General features: G+C 42.9%; 1 protein-coding gene across 3 annotated transcripts in view; it reads left to right on the top strand.

The window, feature by feature from the left end:
- Positions 1-15917, top strand: part of CAMK1D (calcium/calmodulin dependent protein kinase ID) — a 230318-nt gene that overhangs the window by 179058 nt on the left and 35343 nt on the right. For all 3 annotated transcript variants that reach the window (XM_055710898.1, XM_055710899.1, XM_055710897.1), the window contains exons 4-5: positions 3206-3344; positions 7635-7761. In XM_055710898.1, coding sequence (XP_055566873.1) covers positions 3206-3344; positions 7635-7761 — 266 coding nt within the window. The remainder of the gene's footprint in view (positions 1-3205; positions 3345-7634; positions 7762-15917) is intronic.

Raw genomic sequence — 15917 nt, forward strand, 5'->3', positions numbered from 1 at the left:
GGACAGTGTGTCCAGCTCCATGAGCCAGTGCCAGCTGCAAGACAGGAGCAGTCCTCTTCCACTAATGAGAAATCCCTCAATCCCTCCTACTCTCTCCTTCTGCTCAGAGAATTTTGTCTTAAATTTCTTGAAGACAAAGATGTAATTCTGTTCTTACTGCCTGCAGTTTCAACCCTGCCTCCTGTGCACAGCTCAGAATTGCCATAGGGAGTGCAAAGCTGCCATTAAAATAAATAAATAAATAAATAAATCCCAGAATAATAAAGACTGGAACAAACAAATTGCAGTAGCGCTGTGTGAGTGCCCAGGTCTGTTCAAAGCAGGATGCCAAGCCCTGTCTCAGCAGGGTGGAGGGGGTTGGGTCCAGACTGGCCTTAGACAACAGGCCACATCTCCACCATGGGTTTTGAGCTCAAATGTTCTCCCACAGCTGGTTTGCTGGTTTGCTGCTGAACAGCATTGACTTATGCAGTCCTTGGGCACCATACAGGGAGCAGCATTCCCAATGACATTACGCTTGAGTTAACCCTATTTTGGAGGATAAAAGCCATATGGACATAAGCTCCATATGGAAAGTAGCCATGGCCTTGGGTGCTGAGTTGCAGAGCATCCATGGGGGGTGAACCCCAGCCATGACTCTTGCCCACAGCAGAGAGACTCTATAGGTGCGTGCAAACATGTGATGCAAATCCCATGTACCGTAACACAGAGTCACCACACAAATAAATAGGAGCACGGGTCCCTCGGTTCTCTACGCATACCTGGGTTGCTGTTGACACTGAATAAGCAAGTGGCTGCAAACTTACCGGCTGTTCCTCCCGAGTCCTTGGATTAAGCTCTGGTTTGCAATGCATCGTTTAAGAGGTTGCAAATATTTTCCGTGTGTTGAAATAAAATTATAAACAGATTGAGCCTGGGTACAGTAGATCCACTGGACTAAATTTTACTAAAAAAAGCTTTTGATTAAAGAATGAGGCTTAAAGGGGATGGGGAGTGAACTGACATGGAGAGAAATTTTGTCATTTTAATGAAATGTTTTTGTGGAAGTATACTCTGCAAACATCGAAGGAGAGAGTCTTTGTGCAGGAAAGCATGTGATGTAAATCAGTATCTACTAAAGCAGTCTATCTCTTGAATGTAACAAAAGTAACTGTATGAAACTGCAGAACAGCACACACTGCATTTTCATGGAGAAGTGTGCTGTATTCAGTCATATTAATTAGTGCGTGGGCTCAATTTTCAATGCAATCAATCCACAGGGGAAAAAAAAAAAAAAAGCCTGCAGGGGAAATATAAAAAGACAGTCAGCTAATAGAGCCAGATTCAATAAAACTGTATCTGCCTTCAATGAATGGTGAGGCAGACATGTGCCCGTTGTCCCTTGGCAAGGCATGCTGTGGGTCGGGCACAAGGTCTAGGGCCGAGAGGGTCTTGGAGCAGCACCCTGTGTATATATACATGTGTCTATATACATAGATATATATATGTAAATGAGAAATACAACTCCTATTGCAAGCGGGTTTTAATTCAAGTTTTTCTGTGCAATGTTCAGGGTGTCACCTCGGCACAGGTTGTTGTGTGATGGCAGTTCTGCCGGTGCACCCGCTACCTGGCTTGCCTCCTTCTCCGCTGTGCCATGAGTCACAGGCTCTCCAGTTCAGTACAGTACCAGGGGCTTTCCCTTGCCCCACTGTCAGCCCAACACTGCTGCTCCAGTCTCTCTCTGCCAGCAGCAAGCCTCGGAGCTGCTGGTATGGCCAGGGCTCTCCTGGGTGGACCTCAGACCCTGGGTGAACTTCACCTTTACTGCAGAGTTTCAGTTTAATGCCAGTATTTTAGCAAGCGATTTGGTTTGTTTGCCTAGCACTTGATAGGAGTATTATCTGGTTGGTACTTTTTTCTGCCAGGGTTGCTTCTCATTTTTGAAGTTGAATGTGTTCATTTTCAGCAATAGCCTTCTCTCCCGTTCAGGCTCCGAACTTCCCTGGGAAGTGACTTCATGGCATTATTCAAGCTGATTATTGCTTGGAGTGGCTGAATTACCTAATGTTCATATAATGGCAAGCTCCCAGTCCATATGTAGTTAATGACTGTAATAATTTATTATTTTCCCTTTATTAGGTTTGTTTTTAAAGAAAGTTTATTGTGCTATTTATGATATGCTAAGTGGTGCAACTTGCTGAAAAAACATATCACATACATTTTGTTTTTTAATAGGTTTACCTTGTTAAAATGGAAATCTTTTATTTACCCTAGTAGAGCAGTTTTTTGCTGACAGTTTTATTATTTCAATTACTCAGATATTTCATTCCTCTTTTGTTTCCTCAGATACTCCTCCAGGGAGTTTTAATGTGTCCATTCTTTATGTAAGATAGGGTTCAGAACGTGTTATTTCTAGCAGGGCAGATGAAAGTGCAATATCACAGACATTAAATAGTGGGATATCAAGATTTTATTATCTTTCCTCTTTGAGTTGTGGAATCCTTTCCCCATCTGTGTCATCTGGTGATTAATTGCACTGATAATCTGCACTCCCTCATCAATAACTGTCTGGTACCAATGCCAGGCAGAGGCCGTGCTCTGCCTGAAGAGTTTGTGGCTGCTGATAAATGAATATACTTATACAAATAAAGCGGGGTGGGGCGTGGAGGGGCTCTGAGAGCATTTAAACTTGCCAGAGACACGGAGTCCTTTAATAAATTAACACTCTATAGGTACTGGCAGCAACTAGCATAGAACGGGATCATTCCTCCAGGGCAAAACCCAAGCCTTGGTCAGTGGAGTGAAGAGGGAACCCCAAAGGGTCATACTAGTAGGGTCCTTACAGCCTCAGTGGGCCAGCACCAGCGGGAAGGGCAGACCATATCCGCCTATATGAAGTTCACTGGGGTGGAAACCAGCAGCTGCTCCCCTGGCTCTTGCTGGGCTAGAGCTGTTATTACCCTCTGCAAGTGCTAGCGAGTCTTTGACCACACACTGATGCGCAATGGATTTTATTTTCCATTATATCATTACCAGTCCTTGGACTATGAGAAAACCAAACCCAAATGCTTCCTAGGACAGTGGAGGACCCCCTCAGAGCTCCAGACAGATGTGTGCTCAGACTACCTGTGGCTAATGCAATGGTCTTGACCGTCCATTAGCAAGGTAGAAAGCCCATTACAAAGCATATCCTCACACTTCTGCATCCCGTCATGTTTTCCAGGGTGTCTGGGGGAGAGCTTTTTGATCGCATCGTCGAGAAAGGGTTCTACACTGAGAAAGATGCCAGCACCCTGATCCGGCAGGTCTTGGATGCTGTCTACTACCTGCACCGAATGGGCATCGTACACAGGGACCTCAAGGTACAACCGCAGCCCAACTCAGTCCTCTGGGCAGTGTTAATGAAGGCTGCATAATTACGTGAGTCCAGCCTCCCCTGGGAGCCAGCCCTCTTACAGTTTCAGTAAGGTTTTACCATAAGAGGGATGCTCTGAAGTCTTCCCATATAATTGGCTTTAATGAGGACTTTGCATCCGTGCTGTTACAATGGGAGTTTCACACTTACGATGTGGGGAAAAAGTCATTCATTAAGACCTGGAATGTTACATTAAGGCAGGAAACTCATCTCAGCTGGAATGTCAGTGTCTACTGCTGTAAAGTATCTCAAAGATTTGCTGTGCTATATTTACTTTTACTTAATAATAATTAGTAACAGTAAATGGTGGGGGAAAGTTGAATGATTTCCTATCCTAGTATTTGGACCAGTGTTTTTGGAGACACTTAGCACTAAGGATTCTTTTAAGGAACGTTGTGTGCCAATGTGATTTTTAGATAATTTTCCTTGCAGCTGTACCGTGTTATCACATCCAAACCTCAGCTTTTCTGCTAAAAAAAAAACCACCCCAAAACATTATTTCTGTATTGTTTCCTTCCAATATCCATGATAAACTGTCATTAAGATAAGTAGAAAGGCTTGGATTTCATAACACACAGCTAAACCTGCACATCTTTAGTATCTTAAATGATAAATTATCAGAAGACATTAGAAAAAGACACAAATGTCAAAAGAAAGCAGTGGGTTCAGTTCCTGAGCTAGTTAATTCTACCAAAGTTTACTGCCAGAAATGAAGAAAGTAAAAGAAGTAAAACCTGTGGTTGTGTTTTGGAGAGATGTTCCAGACAGGAGTTTCCCTGGATGTTGATGCCGTGGCCTTGCATTGTCCCTATATAAAGAGACCAGAATTTGGCTAAATGGGCCATATTATGTAAAGGCATAATGAACATTAATGTAGCCAAGATGCAAAAAGAAGAGGGTTTTTTCTTTTTTTTTTATTCTTAAATACATTTTTAATTAAATGTATTATTAAATTAATTGTACTTTTAATACAATCTGATATTAAACTGCATGTTTGCAATTTTTGGCAACTCCCCTTAGTGAAGGTTGTAGTGACCTTGCTGCTATGCCTTAAGATGGGTGAAAAATTGTGGTTATGAAAGATACTAATTATTTGCTTTTAATCTCCTCCAAAATTAGCGCTGGTATGAAATGCTGTGTGGTGTAAAATAGTAAATGACAGGCTTGTTCCCAAAGTGTGATGCAGCGGGGCCAAATAGAGCTGGTGTAACCACCAGCACCAGAGTTCTCCAAGGTGGAGCAGTGCCCAAGACAGGCGGATACAACCTTATTTCATGACAACCTCAACACAGCCATTTCCTTCTGCTGCTCTTTGGCTCCAGATGTGAATCTTTTAGCTATGTGTGGGCCCTTCCCATGGGATTGCAAGCTTTTCCACACTTTACTGCTGCAAGGGACTTACCTCAGTCCCATTCACCTCTGCCAGAAGTGAGTGTCCTATGACCTTTGCTTCAACAGAGTAGAGTAATAGAAAGTATAAATATATTTTTCAAAGTATTGGTTTGATACATTTTTAAGGCAAAACCTTTAATCCACTGAAGGAAAATATATACTGATGTCTGCAAACATTTCCTCCTCAGTGTCATGCAGTTTAGTCCTAACACTCCCAAACAATGGGTTTTCTGGGAGGAGGCACAGCCTTCCATCCCCTACAGTCTTCATGTGTTGCCCTCAGTTCCCATTAATTTCCCAATCTAAAGTTCCACCGCATTTCAGTATGAAAGCATTGTTTAGTATTTTAACATGACTAACATACAAACATAAGTTTGTAGGAAATAACTTCAGGCTTCGTTCTGTCACCAGCGATTTTGGAGGGAGGTCCGAGTCCTCTTAATTCAGATACTCCACTGTACAAGCTGTTAATATTCCTTTATAATTTAGAGGAAGGCTGTATCTCTCACTTTGAAGCAGATTAATCTTATGCAAAAGTTCCTATATTAAAATACAAGATATGGCTATTGGGAAGTGGATTCATCTACAGATCACTTCCAGAGTTTATGTAAGGACGTGCTGAACTTAGATCAAACCAACCTTCCCACTGGTATTTTTGGGGCAAAAACTAGCTCTTTTTCTTTCTTTTGTTTGCAAGTCTTTGCCAGTACCATATCAGTTGTTAAAATGACTCATAAAATATGGTATATGAGGAACACCTGCTCTGAATTTTTGTTAGCGCAAACATACCATGGTGGCAAAAATAGGGATATAATAAGGCTCTTTATGATCTCAAAATATCAAGATAAGTGTGAGTTTCAGATTGTGGTCCCCAAAATTAAACTCTGGGAAAGAATCCACTCTGTAAAAATGCAGCACATAAAACATCTATAACAATTATTTATGGTGATTATGTGTTACTCAGATACCAAAATAGTACTTGCTGTACTTGGGAAAAGCAGATCTGTGCTCCAAGTCTCTAATCTAAGTAATGCAGCAGCAAATAACAAAAGATGGCAGCAGACAAAGTCCAGGGAAGTCCAGGAGGTACAAAAGGACTGAAAGGCTCAAACAGCTCTGCTTGGTACAGAGCCACCTCGTTAACACTTTTTGAATTAACCAGCTTGAAGAACCAGAGCTCTTTCAAATGGGTTTTAAGCAAGTTTAAGTTTTAAACGGGTGGGTTTCTTGGCCTTTACTAAATATTAGTGGGAGCCTGAGGTGAGTTAGCAGAAATCGTTAGGGAATCATTGTCTTTCCCTTAATACCAGCTCTACTAATGCCTCAGCAGATCAGAAATGCACGAGTAAAAACCAGGAGTAACTCCAACCCAGCGCAGGCCATGGCATAAAACTGATGCATCACACAGTGCCTGGAAACAGCATCAGTGTTGTAATGGCCAGTTAAAGGACTGAACTTATGGGGTATCACAAGAAAGAAACATAATGGTACAATTTCATGATTATTTTAATGAACAGAATCATTTTCCCTTTTTGCCTCAGTCCCAGCTGGCTCACAGTAGCAAATGCAGCTTGTAGATCCTCTCATGGCTGTTGTGTCCCATGGATAAAGCCATCACTACGTGGCTTCATGCTGGGGCTGAGGGGACATAAAGTGCTTTAAGCTGCACTTGAAGCTGAACAGGAATCTCCAAAGTAGGGGAATGTGACGTTACCCCCCAGCACTTCTTCGTCCCCCTCTTCCCCCACTGCAGGAGGTTCAGGCGATGGAGGAGGGAAGACAAATGCTGGTGCTGCCAGCACTGCAGTTGCTCCTCCTTACAAACTCAAGCCTGGGTATGTCCTGAGGAGTCTGCTGACACTGTGTGGCCACAGATGCTTCTCGCCGTTTCCTGGTGCACACAGTGGGCTGATAGACAAAGTGCATTACACACGCGTGGGCGTTTGTACCAGCTTCTGGGCAAAAGCATACACCGGGGTGGGCTGAAACATTTGATATCCTTCACTGTTGTAGATGAAGATCCCAAGGCCTGGGTAGCACAATGGCACCCTGTTACCACTAGCGCCAGCAGATGCTGGACCTTTTTGCTAGCCCAGATATTAAGCAGGGGAAGAAGTGTGCTCTCAGGGCACCTAGCAAGAGCTTTGCTGTGTAGCAGTAGCACATTCAAAACACATGGATGGAGGACCATGCTGTAGCAAATGGAGGTTGATTGGGCTCTCCAACCCGCCTGATGCTGGTATAAGGTCACAGGGCCTTGTGGAGTGATTCTTGTTTTCTCTCAGCATAAACAAGTTGCTGTGCTTAGTGCTGTAGCATTTTTTCCTAATTGGCTCTAGCTAAAACATCCTTGCTGCAAGTCTGTTAACTATAAAGGCATTTCCTCTCTCGTAACAGTTTATTTCCAGTGGAGCAGATACTTCTCTAGTACCTACCCTTATACCTTCCTTTATCTTTTTTTAAATGCTGTATAAAAATGTTTCATTCCACTACCCAGATTTACCATATTTATCTGCCTTCAAATGAATCCTTTCGGTTTTTCACTATGAAGTGATAGGTTGTCAGATACATCTCGCAAGTAAGGGATGAGCCTTAGTTCTGATTTGAGGTGCCAAAGGAGAAGTTTGCTATCCCAGGAAAGTCAGCTTCTTCCACGAGTTGTCATACAGGAGTCTGGTGAGGATCTCCATACAGGTTGTAAGAGCAACTCTTCATGGTTTAGGAGAACCAAATTATATTAGTGCATGATATAACTAAGGATTGCATTAAATGCAACACATCGGCTAACAGATGTTTTTACTGGACTTACACATTCAAAACCCACTTTTCTTGTTCTCCTTTGTAGCCCGAGAATCTGCTTTACTACAGCCAGGATGAAGAGTCAAAAATCATGATCAGTGACTTTGGATTGTCAAAGATGGAGGGTAAAGGAGATGTGATGTCCACAGCCTGTGGGACTCCTGGCTATGTCGGTAAGAGGTTTGGTTATGCTCTCTGTCCGCTCTTCCCAGCTGCCGTACAGACACATAGAGCAAAGGGAATAACACTTGTTTTCTAGTGCGCTACATAGTGCACGTGAGAGTTACAGATGTTCATTAGAATTCAGAAGTTGCTGGTCCTCTGTCTTGTGTCTCCTCCTTTGAGTCCTGATCCTGCAATCCAGCTCTGGGGTTGTGGATTCACTTGCATGACTTTAATCCTTTGTAGAGTGACTCTTCTGAAAGATGCTGCCTGTAGCTAAACCAAGAGCATGTGAAGAATAGCTTCGAATGTCTTGATTCTGCACACACCTATAAAAACAAAAAGTTCTACCTAATGTAATCTATTATTTTAATCACAAGAGGATTTCCCGGGTTCCCCTGAGAGTAGCATGAAAGAGCTACTTTTATTCGGATGTATTCAGTAATCCTCTGTTAGAACGATGTTAAAGTTACTGACTCCCAGATTTCAGGATGCAAAAGCTCTTTAGATGCTTGGGCCTTCGTAGATGGTACCAAATTGTTTCCTATAATTTATTCTTTGCTCTTCTGTCCATTTGGTAGTGATTGTGCCAGGCTACTGATTAGCAGTGTGTTTATCATCATGCTTTTAAAAAAGTAACTGCATGTGAGAATTGTATGGTGGGTGATGACAGGGTCTGTTTGAGCAAACACTATTTAAAAGGCTCACTTCATGCACAAGACATCCAGCAAGCCTGTGCCTCCTACAATACCAAGCTAGTCAGCTGAGATGGTCAAACAGATCTCCAGGGTATCCATGAAATCCATGAAACTAAAATGACAGTGGCTTCCCCAGGGGTAGATTTGTCTTGGGTCTTTCCAGCAGGAAAGTCGTGATGTTTTCCAGCAGTGAGAAGCTCCTTTTGCTTTGCAGCTGCCACCTCACCTGTTTTCATAGCTCTGATGATACCGTGGTACGACAACTCGAACAGATTACACGGTTATGACACGGTGATCCAGATTTGTCCCAGGAATACCTTTTTTTCCAGGCATTTTCTTCATGCTGCACAGGCACACTTTATCCTGATAACATCAAGAAAAGGAACAAATTTCTCTGGTTTCCCATCGTGAAGCCATCAGCCCATCATTTTTTATTTTAAGACATATGAGTCAGGATGCACTCTATATAGGCAGAATAGCCATCTTGTGTAATCACACCAGACGGGAAATCTTCTTCCAAAGCACTAGCAGGAATTGAGCTGAGACAGCAATTTCCATAATTTTTGCTGTCAGCCCTCCTGTCCTTAATTAACGTGGGGGGGTTGTTCTGAAATGGGCACTGACTAGGATAATTCTGCAGGACACGGGGAAGATCAGATGACTTTTTCTGAAGCACTGATGAAAATGAGGGACTTGGAGTCTGCTTGGGCACTGAATGATCTCACATGACCTCTCAGCATAGCCATTTACATAAGAAAACTTGCTATTTTGGAGAGGAAGCTCTCAGAGCATGTGACGGGAATTGTAGTGCTTGGAGAGGCGTTTGAGAGCTCTCATTACTCATGGTCTGGGCGCTGATAGCTACACAAGCACCTCCAGGCCTATTGTTACCTTACTGAATGCAGGATTTACTCATCATGGTTCAAGAGGTCACAGCCGCTTATTTCTGAAGTGCTGACAGGAGTTTTTCCCCTCTCTCACAAAAAAAACCCTCTTTAAATATTTGTTCTGTTTCTTTTTTTGCACAGGAGACAGCTCCTCTTTAGCGCTGCTTTTTTTAAAAAAATATAATTGGTTGCCCAGACAACAGAAAATTTTTGTGGTCAGTCACCGTGGTGATGCCCACAAATCAGTGTTATACCTGATGATACGGCTTCTGCATACGTGGTCTGCAATTTGTCCACATCCAAAAGCTTTCACGCCTTCCAGCGTCACTGAAGCACCTGCCTAATGCCCTCAAATAAATGTAAGAATCCTTCCTGCACTCACAAATTGAATGCATGTCCTCGTCTGGATTGGGGCATACACATACCACAGGGCTGGCCCATGAAGTGTCCTGTCTGTCACCTCTTTCTGTGGACTTTTTCACCAGCCATTTTATCTAGGGTTGAAGTAACGCTCAGGGATCCATCACTTAAAATGTGTTTTCTTTATCCACTTACTTTTCTTTAAAGATATGTAGAACACTGCATTTGCTAAGATTTTGTGAGGAATTAATTATTTTTGTCAGTTAAACCACTTTGCTTCTAAATTACTGGAAAAAAAATAGGCACATACCATGTGTCAAAGACACCCAGAGCTCGTTAAGAAGTCATTAGCATCTGCTACTGTTTCTACTTTATCTCCAGAAATGGATCCAGTCGGATCCCACTATGCAAAGTGCAGGACAAGCTTCTGCCTTGGTAGCAGACCTGGTCTTAACTCGTGGCTGCTGCCAAGTATTTGCAAATAATGCAAGCCCCCTGTCATTTCCCTGATTAGGATATACTTTCAAGTCTTTGTGTTTCAGTTTTTAACTCAACTTTTCGTAGTTTCATCTGCAAAGAACAGTGGTACCCAAGACCCTAAATTTCTGTTTACATGGTTCAAAAATTCATTGAATAAGGGAGGGTGTAATTATAATTAAATTTCTTAATAAATATCAGATTTCTTTCTGGAAGTTCTGTCAACAGTTCAGAGATCTTATTCCTTCAGGAGTTTTGTCAGAGATGTTGGTCCTATGGTGACAAGATGACAGGACAACTTAACCCAGTTAGTTGAGCTACTTTTGTGAAGATGCCAGTCTAAATGTTTACTTACTGAAGAGGGGGTATGATAATACAACCTCATCTAAGGAAACAGTCCTCCATTTTCTTATCTGCTTACCATTCTTATCTCTCTCTTAATTTCTTATGGAAGGATTCTAGGTGATGAGCTGGGACTAAATGTCCAACTTTTAGATACCATCTAAACTGGGTAAGGTGAGGCTGTTTGTGTGGCTCATTTCATTGCAAATTAGGTGTGTGGACTGGCTTGCACTGATCCCACCCCATCATCTAAACTGGAGAAGTGGTGTTTTCAAAACCCTGAGAGATCTTATGTGATTATGGGTGAGATCTGTATAAGTCATTAGTGGTTTATTGTTTTAAACATCATAGATTTGGGCTTCTTAGCTTGAGAGCATTTATAAGAACTTGATTTTGATGAAGGAGGTGTTCAAAATTGCCCAAAAATGAGTCATCCTTGAGGTATGTCAATCTGGGCACTCACCAGGAGGTGACTCCAGTCACTCAGCAAATTCCTCTACAGAGATTTTTGGCTGTTAGGTAATTAGGTCTCACTGACTGGCTTTCTGTGAGAGCTGCTCTCTCAAAAGCTTTGGTTACTTCTGCAGATGGGGAATTAAGACTTGCAAGACACTTAGCAGCATTGAAAAGTTTGGAAAAAAATGTTAGAAAGCCTATCTTGGGCAATCTGATCTCCTTTTGCAGAAATGCTGAATTATGAACTGTGTTTGTGGCTGACTAATATCTTAATCCTACTGAGGTTTCAAATTCTTGCTCTGAGTCCCAACCCAACTTCAAGTAAAACTTTCTTGTATTTCCCTGTCCTAGGGACTGGGCTGGACCCTGGCTGTGCCATTGGTCCCTGTATACCCCACCTCACTCACTATTTTTATTTTCTGTGGCACTTTTATGAAAGGTCATTTCACAACTTCCAGCTCTGCCAGAAATCCAGTAGCAATTTCAGACCATACCCAAGCCGTGCATTTCTCTTAGCTCTGTGCAAGACCAAAGCATTTAAGTAAGCAATAGATTTCTATCTTGAGTTGTGTCTTACTCAGTAACCTTTGAGTCAAAGGTTTGAAAATATTCAATAAGCCTCTGGAATACGCTTATTAGCAAAAAGCAACCCCAAGAGTTGATTAGGCAGTAACATGAGTAATAAAGTAAAAATAAAGCGTGGGAACTGTTCACACCAGGGCTTGCTCGGGCACAAGCTTGCGACAGTGCGATTGCTGAGCTCCATTGCTGTATCCTGAAATGGGGTCTGCTTGCACGTGGTTGTAGCTGTGTTCTGGTCCATGCTAGCTATCTAAATCTGACTCAGCGACCTGAAACAGGGACAACAGGAGCACAAGAACCCAGCAATGTTGCACTGAAACCCTACGGTCCTTCAGAAGCAGCCCCAAACTTCAAAGTCTTGGCCAACCAGAACAAGATGAATGCTGGAGGACTGTGTGAAAGAGGGAAAAGAAACTGTTTTCATCCCAGGTGTCAGCAGAAGAGGGACTCTAGTCTTGTGTTGAAGCTGCTTCATATGCCTCTTAGCCTGCTTTCACTGTGAGGAAGACACTTCGTATGGTGGCAGAGGAGCTCACACTGCTCTCACACCATCTTGGCTTCAGGAGAGGGCTTGGGCTGGCCCTTTGTGCATCCAGCCATCTTCTCAGTGGGACAGGGTTATTCCTCTCTGTCCATCTTCCTGAGGTGGTACCTTCAAGAGCCCTAAGCAACACCATCTCCCTTTGGTGTCCCTTACAAACTCTGCCTGTTTCCCACCTTCCCTCTTGGATTTCGTGGCTATCTTGTACCTGTGCAGCCCATGCACATTTCCCTCCTTTGCTTGCGTGATGGAAACTGGCACTGAAGTAATTACCAGCTGGCTGGCTTGCACCAGGCCAGTTTGCTTGGCCAGCTGATCTATGTTCCTGCCCAATGTAAAAGCAGGTCCCTGGGTATTTTAACCCTGTTTAATCTTTCTATTCTTCCCACATTTATGGCAGCCTGCTGTTTTGTCACTCCTATGGGGATCTTCAAAGCCATCACCCTTTGTTCATTTGCCTCATTCCTTCTGGTGTGCAGCTTGTGGGAAGCCATGTAAACCACAGAAAACAGCATTAGACCGAGTTCTTGAGAGACAGCAAAATCTGCAGGGAATAGCACCATCATGGGAGTGAAGGAGAATCGCTTTTAAGTACGAGGCTGATATGAAGAACAGGCACCCTCATGACTTGTACAGTTTGTTTAAAGGCTTTAAGTATCAGAGCAATCCCCATCACTTGAGCTCTTTGCAAGAACATGGATTGCTGTTTTTGGCATCCAGAAACTGCATCTTTAGGGAGCTTATTAGCATAGCTGTGCTCACCAAGGGTAATGGCATAGCGCTCTGGAAGGTTTCCAAATGTTCCTGTTCTGTACCTTCTCTTAAAACCTCCATTTGAAATGAGCCTTTTAATTTTTTTCTCTTTCTAAAAGCAAAACATAACTAAACAGAGAAAAAAAATCCCTAGCTGTAAAACAGCAGATCATCTGGCCTGGGAAGCACATCCTCATGTACCTGCAGGTGGGATGAGGCCCTGGGACCATTACCCAGCATTTTACCTGCCACATGTTGCTGGTAGTGATGCTGATTTGGCCTGAAACGCAGTTCCTGAATGCGGAGGAAGGGTCCTGGTTTGCTTCATTGACTTCGCTGTTGCTGGATGACCATTGCGTAGCATTTGAGCCCACAGTGGGAGGTATTATACTGGCAGCCTTTGCTCAGATGGTATCAGCTAGTACCCCAGGGCCAGGAATGGGAACTTTGACTTTCCCCTTCGCCTTACTGCTGTTTTGTCTCCTCAGCCGTCTGTGTTGATCCTTTAATGCCATCAGGTCTTGGATTTTTTCATCGCATCACCTGCTTTTGCCTCTTGGCACTGATCTACCATCATTTCTGAGACCTCCTCTGACCTGTTTTTCAGCTCGTTGAATATTTCCATCTTTTCCATATATCAGAGACAGATGATGCTCTAGCTATGTTCTCCTCTTCCTGTTGCATGTCTGCTCTTTGGAACAAAAATCAAAAGCAGCCATTTGGCCTTAAAGTAGTTATTTAAACCTCCTGCCTTTCTTCATTAAAGTTTACCAAAGGGAAGGCAATAGCCTCATGTTTGCTTTGGGCTTGATCCTGCTTCACAGCCACCATCCACAGCAGTAACTGCCTGTTATCAGTGTTCTTCACTTCTCTAGAACAGAGAGAAATGCCTCAGCTCAGGTTTGATGTTTTAAGAGGGAGAATCATTAAATAGTTCACGTCCCCTCATCTCAGATTGGTTTTCTGTTATGTTAATGTGGCCTATCTGTGTAATGTCAGGAGCTCACTAGGATCCGTGGTGCTCAGCAGCCATTTGCATAATATTTTCTTTGGGGGATATAAGATGTATAATATTTACCAGTCTTGAAAATTATGCAAACAGGAGCAGACAGTCAAAGGTAGAAGAGATATGCAAATAAAATATTGGGAATTTGGAAGGACTGGAGATCTGGAAGACATCTAATCACTTCAGGACAGGGGAAAATTAATTCCCTTCTTCCGTATATTTTGCCTCAAAATTCAGTTACAAGAGATGGAACAAAGAAGGAAACTGAGCCTCATAAACCCTATTTGATGCACATCTTGAAAAAGAACTCTTATTACAGGAGAACTTTGAGGCAAGTTTTAATGAATCAGGAAGGAAAGTCAAATTAAGGGACAGAAGAGTTGCCTGGGAAGGTTGTCTTGAGCAACTTTGAAGAACAGCTGGTTTATACAAGAGAAATGAAAATTTGCCAGACTGTCCCAGCTTGCCAGGTTATCTGGGAGGCAGTGGCAGGCCAAATAGGATGGCTCTCCAGTGCTTTTTTCTCTTATCACAAATTTGCCTTCAAATTCACCCCTGCCAGACTGACTAGCGCCAAAGCTGGCGCACAGACCCTGGCTCAGCCATTGGGAAAGGAGTTACATTTTGGGCACCAGCTGTAGATGCCTTTTATATTTCCACAGCTCTGTCCCCTGTTGTAGTAAGAACATTTTAACCATTATCTTAATAGACTACAACAGTATGCCCATACCCTGGAAGGAGTTCTGCCAAGCACCTGCAAGCAGGTTAGGAGCCCTTCATGCTAGGTACAGTGGAAAGAAACCTCCTTTGGCATGTAGCAGATAGGTGTTGGTGTATTCACACATTGCAATAGTGCGTTAGGATTAACAATATATGAACAGAACCATCATTTGAATTTCTTATACATGCAGTGGTCCCAGTTTGCTGGATGTCTTGAAGATTGGGGTAATATTTATCCTGTGCTGCAGATTGGGACATATCCCAGTCCTCAGAAGTCTTCATAATCTGGCTGCCAGCTACATTTTTACACACACTCCCCTGGATTTTTTTCCTTTTTACAATGTGTCCCCAGTGTGACTTGACCCCTTCCATCATTCTGCTGCTTGCAGAAATGCAACCTGGATGCCCTCACCTGCCTCGTGCACTGTCTTCCCTTCAATCCCTTCTATAAACTCTCATTCCCAAGCACCAGCAAGTCTTTTCTGTTTCTCATTATTGCTTCCTGTTCCCTTCCTAGTTGGCAGTTTTGACCTTAGTTTTGTTGACTCGTCTAGCTTAAGAAGATAACTCTTTGAAGGGTGCTTACCAGTACACCAAAGCATATGTAGCAAATAAATGTGAGACTCAAGTTTTAATACATTTATGCACTTCACTATTTTTTTAAACTGTTCTTCAAGTAACTAACTGCTTTGACGTTGGTAAGATTCCTAGCAGAGGAAGGTGTAACTCCAAAGAAATATTTTTGCTGGGACTTGCCTCTTCATGATTTTTTTTGCAGCATTTGAAATCCAAAGTACTCAGAGGAAATACTGTGCTTTTTAAAATCCAGCATGGCAAGTCTGCTTTAGGAATGCCACGATCAGTGATTTCTTGGATTTTTGTGGACATTTTGCTTTGCAAAAAATCAAAAGCTTCTTTACATGAAAAGATTAAAGTCACAGCGTTTTAAAATTTAGGTTTGGGCATTTGCAATGAAAGGTCCCAACAGATAAAACATACTTTAGGCTGCCAAAAATCACCTGCACTTTTTTCACTCCCACTGGTGTAAGGTAGGAAAGCAGACCCACAAAGCTTCAGTAAATGCCTGGGCTCTCACTTTTAGCAAAATTCAGGCTATGGTGGCAGAAGGCTATGGAGGCAGAAAGCTCAGTTCCTTTGTGTGTATGTCTAGTTTCTGCTACTTCTCGTTTCTCCCTCTGAGGTGTCTGTGTTCCCAGAGGCAGAAGGCTTTGTAAGGCAGCTCTTGGGAGCTATGGTGACAGATCTTCTTCCCCTCCTGCAGGTGCAGCATATCGCCTCCCTGACGCGCTACACTTTCTGAGTTGCCTCTTGAAACCCCTGGTTT

This window comes from Falco cherrug, chromosome 5 (genome assembly GCF_023634085.1).
Source record: "Falco cherrug isolate bFalChe1 chromosome 5, bFalChe1.pri, whole genome shotgun sequence".
Classification (NCBI taxonomy): Eukaryota; Metazoa; Chordata; class Aves; order Falconiformes; family Falconidae; genus Falco; species Falco cherrug.